General features: G+C 32.6%; 2 protein-coding genes across 2 annotated transcripts; both read left to right on the top strand.

Moving 5' to 3' along the window:
* Nucleotides 1-973: 973 nt before the first annotated feature.
* LOC139512446 (E3 ubiquitin-protein ligase TRIM71-like) lies at nucleotides 974-4,608 on the top strand. Its single transcript, XM_071300057.1, has 2 exons — nucleotides 974-1,043; nucleotides 2,798-4,608. Exon 2 carries the CDS (start codon nucleotides 2,848-2,850, stop codon nucleotides 4,519-4,521), a length of 1,674 nt encoding a protein of 557 aa, XP_071156158.1. The 5' UTR covers nucleotides 974-1,043; nucleotides 2,798-2,847; the 3' UTR covers nucleotides 4,522-4,608.
* Nucleotides 4,609-6,148: 1,540 nt separating this feature from the next.
* On the top strand, nucleotides 6,149-7,737 carry LOC139510917 (uncharacterized). Its single transcript, XM_071297468.1, has one exon. The coding sequence runs from the start codon at nucleotides 6,149-6,151 to the stop codon at nucleotides 7,655-7,657; it is 1,509 nt and encodes a 502-aa protein (XP_071153569.1). The 3' UTR covers nucleotides 7,658-7,737.
* Nucleotides 7,738-14,738: the final 7,001 nt, after the last annotated feature.

The following is a 14,738-nucleotide window of genomic DNA, read 5'->3' as shown; positions in this document are numbered from 1 at the left end:
AATAAAAAAAAATAAATGAAAATAAAACCGAACCTTCGCCGTACCACCTAAGACCATGAAGACCGGACAGTGCAAACTAATATATTCCAAATGTCATTTAATAATTTTCAACAAAAAAATCGGTCTTTCATCTTTTTGATAGAAGTATGAATTTAGTCTTTAATGTTCTTGAAGTCACTGCGAATTGCATTATTTAAAAGTTATTAAATTTTAATCAACATTATGCCCTTTCAATGGATAAAAAATAAAGTTTAAATTAACCCAAATACGGACGAAATTACACATCATACATGTATTTCTCGTGCCTGAGGGAGATATGATAATAATATTCATATTTCACGAGGGGTTTGTCCGAGGAAAATATGATTTTTCTAGGGCGTGCAAATCTTCATATATATATCCAAGGGAAATGGTCTTACTCCACTGCATATGCTTTGTTTACTACCTGCACATAAAATATTTTAGTTTGCATACATTTTGGACTTATCCATTTGATTTTATAACTAAAAACGACATACAGTACGGATCAATTTAAATATTAACGCCTGAAATAAATTAATCACGATAAAGAATTATTGCTACTACTATTTAGAGGGGGGAAAGTTCAAAACGTTATGTTGATTAACCGCACGTAACGTCGCACGATGGTCACCCATCATTTCAGAGGGGAATATGAAGGAATTAATGAATATTTCTCTTGCAGATTTCTAGAGTACATTCTAAAATTGTCTTTAGTTACAAAATATGAAAATAGATTCAGCAAACGATTTTCACTTCACCTTTAACTAAATTTTAAAACAGATATAAACGTTACAGATAGCCACACTGCAATGTCCCTTAAACCTGCTGGGTCCTGGATGTTTCCTACAGATGCATAGTCTTACAGCAAAATATTATATATTGGTTTTGATTTATTATCTGACATATATCTACAGGTCATATTACAACCCTTTGTATGCCTTTAACGAACCACATAAGAATTCGTTAAGTTTCAATTCTTTCTAAAATATAAAAGTTGAAATGTTGGATATTATAAATTAGTGGTAAGTTGAAAAGATATCACATATAAATATTTTTTTTTCAAATACTACTAATTTTAAGATAGCCGCTTACTCGACGCTATATTTACTTTTATTTGTGATGGTTGAAGATAGGTATGACATGAACAACATGATTGAAACGTTATTTATCTATTGTGAATTGGGAAACAAGTTTTGCAACTTATATTAATCTCTTTCCACTTTGTACCGGGTGCGAGTGCTCACGCCTTGTAGCGGCACTAGCCTACTCTTGTCTAAAGTCGTGCTTCTTTCTTATAATATAGGCGGTCTCGTTTCCTTTCAAGTCACATTTTTGTATTTGATACTTCTTTTTTGCCTTACCAAACTAATACAAATTTGTAATTTTATATTTTTCATAATTTTGTGAACAGCTGCGTCAAGACTGGACTTACTTTATATACTTGATTGCTTGAATTTTGTGCTTACGGTATATATATAATACATATAGTAGGGGCTTTGTGTGTTTTATTATGATAAACCTCTCTACTCCAGTATGAAATAGATGGAAATTGTTATTTCTATTTAACAATTTGAATTAAATTACAATTCAAATATACATGAAATTGTCCTGTCTTGTGTAAACATTTTCATTCAATGGCGAGTGTCATGTTTCTTTTCATTTGTTTAGAATAACTAGAAATTGGTAACATGTGTATTAGTTACTTCTTAATGTTAAACTTCATTTAACAGTCTAGGTTCAGTGATCTTTGACAAATTCTGTCTATTTGGTTGACAAATCAACTGAGAGTAAATAATGTAACAGTTTTACCAGGTTTGTGTGTGTTAATTTCAATTAGAAATTACCACATAATTTGTGCTTTTCTGTTTGTAAATAAATTCATACTTTTATATGTAATTCGCAGATGTAAAAATGAGTAAACCATATTTATATAAACACCCCCTTAAGTTTGGGTTTGTCTGCTTTCTAAACAATCCTTTTTGTTTGTTAAATATTTGAAATAGTTCTAACCGTGATGTAGCCTTTAAAAACTGGTGCGGCGTAAAGCAATCGTCAATCTATCAAGTTGTGTTACCGGCTACTTTGGACTGGCCAACACAGAATGTGGTGGCACAGGCACTTGTTTCTGAAATTTTGATTTCTTCCATACGTTAATTGTTTAAGAGTCTGTGTGTGGTGGGGTTAAAATGATCACAAGAGCTCAAATGTTTCCCTTATCTGGAACAGTGGTGTAACACCACAACATAAAAACAAATTGTTAAAGTCATGTAATTTAAAAGCCTTTGATCATTATAGATCAACACAAAGCACATACACTTTTACAAATAGACTCAAGACACAAGGTGCAAATCTGAGAGAAATCGTAGTTACTGAAAGCCAAGTTCAAAACCAATTAAAACTTAAAAATGAATAATGCAAATCAAAACATCTCGAAAGCATTTGCAAAGTATATAATGATGCAAATATGTCATCAACAGGCTTAAAACGTTTTTTTTTTTATTATTGCAATCACAAAATTAAAAGGCATTGAAAGGATGTAGGACCGTAAAGCATTGGAATATTAAATATGAAGCCTGTCTCCGGGTGCGGCATTTTGTCGCTGTGTTGAAGACCTATTGGTGGCTTTGGACTGTTTTCTGCTGTTTGGTCGGGCTTTTGTCTCTTTGACACATTCCCAATTTCCATTCCCAATTGTATACATGTATTTCCCATTCTTGACATATATATTATATAAGAATTCACTAATTTATTAATATCTAAAACATTTTATTTCTAGAGCTGAACCGAGAAGGGAGATTTATATGGTTCAATATCTTAACCAGTAAAATGACAAGTGGTAACCGATACTGTGACCCATGCAATCAGAGAAGTTCTATAAAACTTGCACGTGTCTGGTGTACAGAGTGTCAAGAAGCATTGTGTAAAGAATGTGAAGCATACCATCAAACATTCAAAGTTAGCAGAGATCACAGGCTGATTCCAGTAGTAGAAAATGACCAAAATCCTACTTCATTATTTAAAATCAAAGCCTTTTGTGAGCGTCATGCTCTTAAAAGAAACGAATTCTATTGTACTTTACACGAAGAGCCTATGTGTGCAATATGTGTTGCAAATGAACATAAGAATTGCGATGGAATTATTACAATAGAAAAGGCTGCAGAAAATGCTAAGTTTTCGCCAGCGCTTGCCGACCTTGAGGACAGAATGTATTATGTGGTTAACTTATTGCAAAAACTAAAACAAGACCGAATCCTCAACATACAAGTTCTGGACAAACAGAAAACCCACATGCTCCTTGAAATTAAACGATTTCGAGAAAATATAACGAGACATCTTGATGTATTGGAAAAAGAACTTAATACAGACGTTACAGAAATGCACCAAAAACACGTCGAAGACCTTCAATTACAAGCACAAGAGCTGGATAATCGTATACATACTATCAAGGAATATCAACAATCTTCAAAAAAGATAAAAAGTCAAGCCACAAATGTCCACCTACTCCTTGCTATTCGAGAGCTTGAAAATCTTCAGATATCACAGGAAGAGTATCTGGAAACGGTCAGTGACAGACTAAGTCGTGTTGACATCAATCTAGAGTTTAACCAGAATGCTGTTGAAATTCCAACTCTTGCCAAACCGTTGGGTTTTATACAAACGAAAATTTCACCATGTTATGTGTTTACAACGACGGAAAGAGTTAAACACGCTCCCTTGTATGTCAAAGGGATACTTCACGAAACACGAACCGAGATAAAACATGATTTCATTGTACCACGTTCAGATAGGAATGCAGCGATAACTGGCGGAGTTTTTCTTTCTGATGGAAGAATCGTTCTCGCTGACAACAACAATAAGCGTTTACTTATTTACAATGAAAATGGAACCGTCTTCGTAGAAGTAAAGCTTAATGGTAAACCATGGGACGTCACAGAAGTCGGTTTGAATAAAGCAGCGCTTACATTACCCAGTGATAGAATGGTACAATTCTTCGACATAAAAACCATGCGTGTGACGCAAGAAACAAATGTGAAAGGTCGCATTTATGGTTTATCAAGCTATGGAGGCAGGACGGTCGTAGTATGCAGAGGGTCTGGTATGCTCATCTTAGACGAGGAGGGTCAAGTTGATACTGCGTTGCCGATTGACGTGACCTTTGTTGAGTACGTGTGTGTTGGACCAGGGAGAATCTATTATACAGACTGGTACCGAAAATCCGTGCACTGCATTGACATGACTGGTGAAGAAATATTCAGGCTGAAGTATAACAAGATGAAGTATCCTTTGGGCATAACCCTAAACAGAGATGGAACGGTCTTCGTCGTTGGACGGGATTCACACAATGTTTTACACGTGTCAGCAGACGGTCACCAGAGGGAGGTTATTCTAGGAAAGCAACATGACCTCACCTATCCTCGGGTAATATCGTCTCATCATGGAAGCCGTAGAATGTTCGTTACTTACAGTAACAAACATGTTGTTGTATTCACATTGACATAGATGACTCGTCATCTTTAATTGAAAATAAAGTTTTAAAATTCCTACAAAATATGTATCCATTACTCGTGAAGTTGAGATATTTTTAGTACGTTCCCAAACTTATCAGTTGCTAGTAGTGAAATAAAGTACTGGTATCTGAAGTTGGAAAAAAAAATTATCGCCGGGCTGCTAGTAGTGAAATAAAGTATCTGAAGATGGGGGGGGGGGGAACTTATCAGCTGCAAGCCTGTCCCAATTGTTGAGATTGACTATGACGACTAGCTGTCAATAACTGCGAGTACTATCAGATCTGTACTCAGTAGTGTCTTTTTTTGCTGTGGGGATGTATAAATACCCTGCCACGTCCGGTTTGTGATCTTGTTCGAAGTTTTTCCTCTTTGTATCGATCTGATGAGATTAACACTTTTCAACTGATTGTCATTGTTTTATCTTATGTTTTACTGTTACACCATGCACCGTCCCATGTTAAAGGAGGGTTGATGCCTTCAAACATATGTAACCCTACCACATTCCTTATGAGCCTGTCCCAAGACTGTAGTTCTTAGATCTGCATGATCTTATACTTTATGATAAGCATAGTCTATCGATCTTTTGTGACTCTTCTTTTTTTCGCTTTGATACATGTAGTAGTACAAAAAAATGTAATCAATTTAATGTGTTCTGCATTTTGAATACAGATTGTGATGTACCTATTACAGGCATTCCGACTCGGAAGCTCTCTTCTTGACCATTTCTAAACTAATTTTTGCATGATATACATTCTATCTAACAAAAACCTCATCAAAGATACCAAGCCTTTAATTAATAAGAAAGCGAGATTCGCAATTTAAGGGAACAAAACAATTCAAGTCGAAGGTCAAATCAAGAAAGAATTGTAGAGAGATGCGCTGAAACCCAAACTTTCTTTTTGGTAATAAACACATAATTTTAGAATTTTCAAAATTTTGGGCTCGATCTTCACTGAAGAGATGATTTATTGTTGAAATGCGCATTTGGTGCAGAAAAGTTGGTACCGTGAATGTTATTCTATATAGTTGCACCGAATGAAGAGCAATTTGGAATTTTGCCAACTTTGATCAAAATTCCAAAAATCTAAAATTTAAAAACTTTTTAAATCTTTGAAATGATAAGTGTTACACGGCGGACCCGTCGTCAACTGACCGTGAGCATATTTTTTTCTTCTTCAAAAATACACATAACGCGTGATTCAGTGTTAATATTTTTTCTTATGAAACCCATGATCACCCATCGGCATTCTTAAAAACATTTGTCAGTTCTATTGTTTGTATTTCATGCCGTAACCATTTGATGTAAATTTGTTGAAAGTCACCTGAGAACATAATCGAGTCACAAAATCTCTATAACACAATCATGGAAAGTCAGTACAAAGAGTCACAATTTATTTATTTAAAATCGTTAATATAACTGTGCTGAAGTTTTTACTTTTTTTTTTAAACATTCATTGTTTATTAGCTTATTCTGCCGTTAGCTAGTGTGACATATTCATATCATGATTATTGTTTAAAAATGATGAAAATCTTAACTTTGACAAAAAATCAACCAATTAACAATTTACAAGAAAAAAAAACCACACACACACACACACACACACAATTAATAAACAATAATGGTAATTATTGATGTCTTCTTTTCTCCAGTGGTGCAAGTTTGTGAGCGTCATGCTCTTAAAAGAAACGAATTCTATTGTACTTTACACGAAGAGCCTATGTGTGCAATATGTGTTGCAAATGAACATAAGAATTGCGATGGAATTATTACAATAGAAAAGGCTGCAGAAAATGCTAAGTTTTCGCCAGCGCTTGCCGACCTTGAGGACAGAATGTATTATGTGGTTAACTTATTGCAAAAACTAAAACAAGACCGAATCCTCAACATACAAGTTCTGGACAAACAGAAAACCCACATGCTCCTTGAAATTAAACGATTTCGAGAAAATATAACGAGACATCTTGATGTATTGGAAAAAGAACTTAATACAGACGTTACAGAAATGCACCAAAAACACGTCGAAGACCTTCAATTACAAGCACAAGAGCTGGATAATCGTATACATACTATCAAGGAATATCAACAATCTTCAAAAAAGATAAAAAGTCAAGCCACAAATGTCCACCTACTCCTTGCTATTCGAGAGCTTGAAAATCTTCAGATATCACAGGAAGAGTATCTGGAAACGATCAGTGACAGACTAAGTCGTGTTGACATCAATCTAGAGTTTAACCAGAATGCTGTTGAAATTCCAACTCTTGCCAAACCGTTGGGTTTTATACAAACGAAAATTTCACCATGTTATGTGTTTACAACGACGGAAAGAGTTAAACACGCTCCCTTGTATGTCAAAGGGATACTTCACGAAACACGAACCGAGATAAAACATGATTTCATTGTACCACGTTCAGATAGGAATGCAGCGATAACTGGCGGAGTTTTTCTTTCTGATGGAAGAATCGTTCTCGCTGACAACAACAATAAGCGTTTACTTATTTACAATGAAAATGGAACCGTCTTCGTAGAAGTAAAGCTTAATGGTAAACCATGGGACGTCACAGAAGTCGGTTTGAATAAAGCAGCGCTTACATTACCCAGTGATAGAATGGTACAATTCTTCGACATAAAAACCATGCGTGTGACGCAAGAAACAAATGTGAAAGGTCGCATTTATGGTTTATCAAGCTATGGAGGCAGGACGGTCGTAGTATGCAGAGGGTCTGGTATGCTCATCTTAGACGAGGAGGGTCAAGTTGATACTGCGTTGCCGATTGACGTGACCTTTGTTGAGTACGTGTGTGTTGGACCAGGGAGAATCTATTATACAGACTGGTACCGAAAATCCGTGCACTGCATTGACATGACTGGTGAAGAAATATTCAGGCTGAAGTATAACAAGATGAAGTATCCTTTGGGCATAACCCTAAACAGAGATGGAACGGTCTTCGTCGTTGGACGGGATTCACACAATGTTTTACACGTGTCAGCAGACGGTCACCAGAGGGAGGTTATTCTAGGAAAGCAACATGACCTCACCTATCCTCGGGTAATATCGTCTCATCATGGAAGCCGTAGAATGTTCGTTACTTACAGTAACAAACATGTTGTTGTATTCACATTGACATAGATGACTCGTCATCTTTAATTGAAAATAAAGTTTTAAAATTCCTACAAAATATGTATCCATTACTCGTGAAGTTGAGATATTTTTAGTACGTTCCCAAACTTATCAGTTGCTAGTAGTGAAATAAAGTACTGGTATCTGAAGTTGGAAAAAAAAAATTATCGCCGGGCTGCTAGTAGTGAAATAAAGTATCTGAAGATGGGGGGGGGGGGGGGAACTTATCAGCTGCAAGCCTGTCCCAATTGTTGAGATTGACTATGACGACTAGCTGTCAATAACTGCGAGTACTATCAGATCTGTACTCAGTAGTGTCTTTTTTTGCTGTGGGGATGTATAAATACCCTGCCACGTCCGGTTTGTGATCTTGTTCGAAGTTTTTCCTCTTTGTATCGATCTGATGAGATTAACACTTTTCAACTGATTGTCATTGTTTTATCTTATGTTTTACTGTTACACCATGCACCGTCCCATGTTAAGGGAGGGTTGATGCCTTCAAACATATGTAACCCTACCACATTCCTTATGAGCCTGTCCCAAGACTGTAGTTCTTAGATCTGCATGATCTTATACTTTATGATAAGCATAGTCTATCGATCTTTTGTGACTCTTCTTTTTTTCGCTTTGATACATGTAGTAGTACAAAAAAATGTAATCAATTTAATGTGTTCTGCATTTTGAATACAGATTGTGATGTACCTATTACAGGCATTCCGACTCGGAAGCTCTCTTCTTGACCATTTCTAAACTAATTTTTGCATGATATACATTCTATCTAACAAAAACCTCATCAAAGATACCAAGCCTTTAATTAATAAGAAAGCGAGATTCGCAATTTAAGGGAACAAAACAATTCAAGTCGAAGGTCAAATCAAGAAAGAATTGTAGAGAGATGCGCTGAAACCCAAACTTTCTTTTTGGTAATAAACACATAATTTTAGAATTTTCAAAATTTTGGGCTCGATCTTCACTGAAGAGATGATTTATTGTTGAAATGCGCATTTGGTGCAGAAAAGTTGGTACCGTGAATGTTATTCTATATAGTTGCACCGAATGAAGAGCAATTTGGAATTTTGCCAACTTTGATCAAAATTCCAAAAATCTAAAATTTAAAAACTTTTTAAATCTTTGAAATGATAAGTGTTACACGGCGGACCCGTCGTCAACTGACCGTGAGCATATTTTTTTCTTCTTCAAAAATACACATAACGCGTGATTCAGTGTTAATATTTTTTCTTATGAAACCCATGATCACCCATCGGCATTCTTAAAAACATTTGTCAGTTCTATTGTTTGTATTTCATGCCGTAACCATTTGATGTAAATTTGTTGAAAGTCACCTGAGAACATAATCGAGTCACAAAATCTCTATAACACAATCATGGAAAGTCAGTACAAAGAGTCACAATTTATTTATTTAAAATCGTTAATATAACTGTGCTGAAGTTTTTACTTTTTTTTTTAAACATTCATTGTTTATTAGCTTATTCTGCCGTTAGCTAGTGTGACATATTCATATCATGATTATTGTTTAAAAATGATGAAAATCTTAACTTTGACAAAAAATCAACCAATTAACAATTTACAAGAAAAAAAAACCACACACACACACACACACACACAATTAATAAACAATAATGGTAATTATTGATGTCTTCTTTTCTCCAGTGGTGCAAGTTTGTTGAAAGAAAGGCCGGCGAGTGTTTAAAGAGTTGGGCGAGTTGGAGACTTGACATGTCAACGGGGCGAGTTGTCATTATCAATTTTTAATAACTCTGGACATTTTTGTTTCCTACATACACTATTAGGTTTTCAAATCACTTTGTAGTATAGGCTCATACAAAGAAAAACACAAACATATAGCCATTAACATTTAATTGTTCGTGTCACAGGAAAAATACGAAAGGGCACCTGTCTGTTTACTGTGTTGCTAGGTCATGTTTTTATTTCCGGTTCGTGTGTAGAACTTGTCTTTAAAATGTTTAAGATATAGGGAAATATAATTGGAATTTCAAACACACATTTGAAAAACCTTCGTTAATTTGGAAGCAATTAATGGAATGAAAAAAGTAAAGGATTATAATTCGCAGTAGGTAAGAGTTTGTAATAACGTTTGACGCTAAAGATATATAAACAGAATACACGAATGGATGAATATAAACAATAAACATTGTAATTCCTAAAACAGACATAGTTTTTATGGTAGTTAATTATGATTGTTTTTCTATTAAAAAATAACAATTTGAGGGCCGCAAATTGTCATAAATAACACATAAACCATGAAAGACAAAAGTTCCTTAGCTTACGTAATATCAGCACTAAAGCAAGTGATATAATTTGACATTTCCATAAACATTTAAAGAATCTATGAAAACCTATTTTATTGCAAGCCGTTGTGGAATTTATTCCCTATTTATTAATATTAAGAAATCGAATTTTTAATATTAATAAATATTTTTTAACATTAAAAAATCGTCATTTTTTAATATTAATAAACATGATAAATAGGTTTTATTTTTTAATATTAAGAAATCATTTTTTAATATTAAATATTCGATTTATTAATATTAAAAAATAATATCTAATATTAAAAAATAGATCCTATTTATTAATATTAAAAAATCATTTTTTAATATTAAAAAATCATTTTTTAATATTAAAAAATCATTTTCTGATATCAATAAATGGTCTTATTTTTTAATATTAAAAAATGAATATTAAATATTAAATATTCAGGTTGATTTTTTAATATTAAAAAATCATTTTCTAATATTAATAAATACGGGGCGATATCTTTTTGCGCCAAAAAGTAACTCATTTCCGCCACAACTTAATTGCGTCAATACTTCTTTTGCGCCACCTAATTTTCAAAACTATAGGTATCATTTCCGCCAATGAAACAATCATCCTAATAAAATTATCCTGCTTTCTGGCTCGATACACAATATAAAGTCATCATCTTTGTTTAACAACACCAATATCATCCAATATTCTGTGAAATTCTGCTTGACTTTTAGGTTGAGCCGGATGCAGTTTTATTCTCTCCATATACATTGACTGACGCACATATTTTAAATCTTTCTTTTCTAAATTTTCTTCTTCAAATTTGAAGAGCTCTGAATTTTTTTTATTTTTGAAGGTCGCTCTGGCAACATATCGGTTGCTTTTCTTTTGCACACAGTTCTCAAAATTTGACGTTCTTATTTCTGGACTTTTGTTTCATGACATATAATCTAATTCTCCAATCAAAATAATTGTACAAGATTCATCTGTGAATAACCTAGCACAACACGACTTAACTGTACATCTCCACCTTATTTCTCCAGTTTTCCTTAACTGTTACATCTCCACCTTATTTCTCCAGTTTTCTGTACAAATGCCTGACGGAATTTTGTGTTCTTCAACAATGATGACCAGTTTTTCCTGTATCAGATTCTATTTTCTTGAATGGTATATCAGACATTCTTGACTCGTGAAAAAATATTCTATTACTAAACAATTTATTTTTTGGCGAGTTTTCTTAAATTTGATGAGTGTTCAATTAAATCTTAAGTGGAAATTTTAATAATAGTACATGTATGATAGGTAAAACATGTACAGGTATGATATAAGTAAAAACATTTACAGGTAAATGTGGCGCAATTTCATTTCATTTATTGGCGCAATTAATACCATCAAAATAAAAGAGAGTGGCGCAATTAATACCTTTTCAAAACTGCAATTGGCGCAAATTGATTCTGCCCTAAATACGCCACCTATATATAAGAGTTGTTTGAGCGCTTTTATTTACGATGATCATACCTTACTGCAAGCACGTAGCTCAACTAGATCATTGGAAAATATGAATTACAAAAACATCTACGAAACACCTGCTTTTATCCGACAATCAGCCAATTATTGTAAAAATAACAAGTTGAAAAATAAAGTTTTGTTTTTTCTTAAATGTACAAATACTAAAAGTCTCTTGTTACTCCAACTCCATATTGAGCAAAGATCAGCAAACGGTAATGAGAATATTTTTGTTTCTGCCGTTACCACTTCGCGGTCTGCGTTTAAACTATGTAGATTTCTTTGAAAAATGTTAAGAATCAGAGACTTGGATTTAAAAAATAAACTTTAATGCTCCAGTTGTAAATTGTAGAATATAAACAATAGATGTACATTGTCGGAAATACTAAATGTATGTGTACTCGCTGAGAAAGAAGAGAAAACCATGGCTAGAGTAGCTATTCGTTCTGTTTCTAAATCTTCCCGGAACAAAAATGTGTGATTTTAACGTTTAATTTCTATAACAACTGCCCCCAATAAATGTTGACATAACCATAATAACAGGAAAAAGACAATAAAAGTTATTTTCATGACTGTTCAAAACAATTATAATTTAATTCATGCACGAAAAAGAAATTTTGAAAGATTTATATTCTTATACGGTTGTTGTTTTATCTTTTTCTCTAATCTTTTATTCTGATAATAACCTTTTTACTTGAAATCTTGCAAGACACAATCCAGTGATAAGAAAACTGTTTCGTTTGATTAGATTTAAGAAGGTACATATCTTTTAAGACACTCATTTTTTTATACGGAAATCTATAAAACATTTTGTTTATTATATTTAATGAAATTACTGTTAAAAATATTACTAAACATGAACATATCAATAAAAGCTGCCCATTTAATAGACATAAATGGTAAACAATAAAAGAATGTAGGACAGAAAGTGACAGGACAAAAAGTCACAGACAAAAAGTCACGGACAAAAAGTCACAATTCGTTTTTTCTGATTATTTTCTTTAAAGAAAAACAGCTTATTTCTACAAAAATATATTTGTATTTTTCTTGAACTATGTATATATACCAACTTTGTAATCAAAATTTATCAAAAATATATCAAAGATAATCAAATAATTGTTAAAAAAACAAAATGTCAAAGTGGCTTGGCACTTAAATGGCTTCATGGTGCCAAAAAATACATCTTTTGCATGATTAAAATTAAATAAATCTTGATTTTTCAAGTATAATGACACATTTCCTAAACTTTAATTTGAATATATGTATTAAAAAGTAAATATTTCAAGATATTTCTCTTATATATTCAAACAATTGTCAACAAATTATTTGTGAATTTTTGTCCTGTGACTTTTTGTCCTACCAAATTTGTGACTTTATCTCCTGTGACTTTTTGTCCTGTGACTTTCTGTCCGTTTACCGATGTTTGCCTGGCTCACAAGAAAGAAAAGTCTTATTATTGAATCCCTCATACATGTATATGGTCTTTGCATCCAAAATAAACACATTTATTCTGAAACTACATGCTGGCATGATACAGGTTTATATTTTCTTTGTCAATTTATGAGGGAATGATACTAAACACCTAACTTTCAGAGGTGTTGTGATTGATTTTCATCTGATGAAGGCATAATCTTTCTGTTTTAAACGTCTAATTGATGTCTGGAGGTGGCATGTTAGTAACTGCTAGTAGTCCTTTGCTAATTTTATTATCATTTTCATTTTGCTTCATAGTTTCTTCTGTAACCATGGTAACCTTCACTAAAATTGGAATTGGACTTTTTCTTAAACTAAGTTTAACTGATGATCAAGCGATGTCATCATATAATAATAAAGTTTATGAATGGTAATAACAAAAATACCACATCCCAACAAATGTCTTATCTTTTCACTGGAAGTTAAAGATTTATCCGAGTACTTGAGTACTCACGAGTATTATGACTGAGTAACCAAGTATTAAATTTTCAATCTTTAGACATCCCTGGTATATATATCGCTTACTTTCTTACACTTTTTTTCTGTTTTCCTTGTATAGTTAATAAGGTTAATGTAAACATATCATGATATATAATAATAATTCAGTAATGTTGTAAATGACACCTTGGCCTTGGGATAAAAGATTATTTACTTTAAAAATAATCTCATTTAGTTATAGCATAATGCCATTTTGCAAGGATTATTTAAGACAGATTTTAAATATAAGGTAATAGTACAATTTATTATTCTGTAAAAAACATGAACAATGTTTACACTATAAACAGGCTATTATTTGAACTTGGAATTATTTTTAAATATGGAATTTGCATTATTTCTTGTGCTTGAAATTTTTAATAAATTCCATGTTTATTTGGTGTTATAATGTTTTGAGCAGTTCATAACACTTTCCACACAATGTATTTTGTATAGATAGTGTTGTGCACGGCACAGTGCATTCTATTGAAAATGCACTATCTTCTTTGTAATAGAAAGTGTTGTGCGCAGCACAGAACATTAAAGTACAGAATCATCATGAATTTATTAAAAATAAGAAATTATGCAAATTCCATAATTGAAAATAATTCCAAGTTCAAATAACATACTATAATTACAAAAAATGTATTTGGTTATCTTAATTTGGTGTACAGGATTATTCGATATTGTTGAGTGTTCATTGACCTGATGATGATTTAAATGCACATCAAGGATTTTGAAAAATGGCGCTTTATTTTCCCTTTTTTTTTTTTGCCTTAAATTTTAATAATTGTAATAGATAGAAAGAAGACCAAAATGATCAACAGGTCAAGGCCTACAAATAAGTCAAACGTAACCAAAATAGTCAGTTGACTCCTTATTGAAATAATTATCAGTCTGCCCTTTAATAAATAATTTGTTCCTAATTTTTAGCAGTTTTGCCTTTAATTTTGTAAACTATTATTACATGCATATGATACATGCAATAGATTTAGAATAAGATAGAAACTTTAAATGGCAAAAATATTCAGCAAGACAAAATCTTCAAATATGTCAAACAATTGAATGAAATTGTCATTTAACTCTTGAAAGAGTTATTGCCCTTTCAAATTGATTTTTGCCAAACAAAATTTTTTTTTATAAGAACAGGTCAGATATTTTTGTTTTATAGAATTTTTGAAAGGTGTTCATGTCAGTCTGACAGTTCATCTGAACTTGACCTCATTTTCATCAATTTCATGGCTCATAAGTTTTCATGAAAAGATTTTCTTTTCAGTTGTTAAAAAATGCATCAGTATAGGTTTATAGGTTGCACTTTGTAAATACAGCTGTTTCTCAAAGCACACCTCAG

The sequence above is a fragment of the Mytilus edulis genome, chromosome 2, assembly GCF_963676685.1.
Source record: "Mytilus edulis chromosome 2, xbMytEdul2.2, whole genome shotgun sequence".
Taxonomy (NCBI): Eukaryota; Metazoa; Mollusca; class Bivalvia; order Mytilida; family Mytilidae; genus Mytilus; species Mytilus edulis.
The sequence above is the reverse complement of the archived record's forward strand: the minus strand, read 5'-3'. Positions and strand labels throughout refer to the sequence as shown.

Coding starts and splice junctions, on each gene's coding strand:
- LOC139512446 (XM_071300057.1), top strand. CDS start 2,848: ATGACAAGTGGTAACCGATACTGTGACCCATGCAATCAGAGAAGTTCT.
- LOC139510917 (XM_071297468.1), top strand. CDS start 6,149: ATGGTAATTATTGATGTCTTCTTTTCTCCAGTGGTGCAAGTTTGTGAG.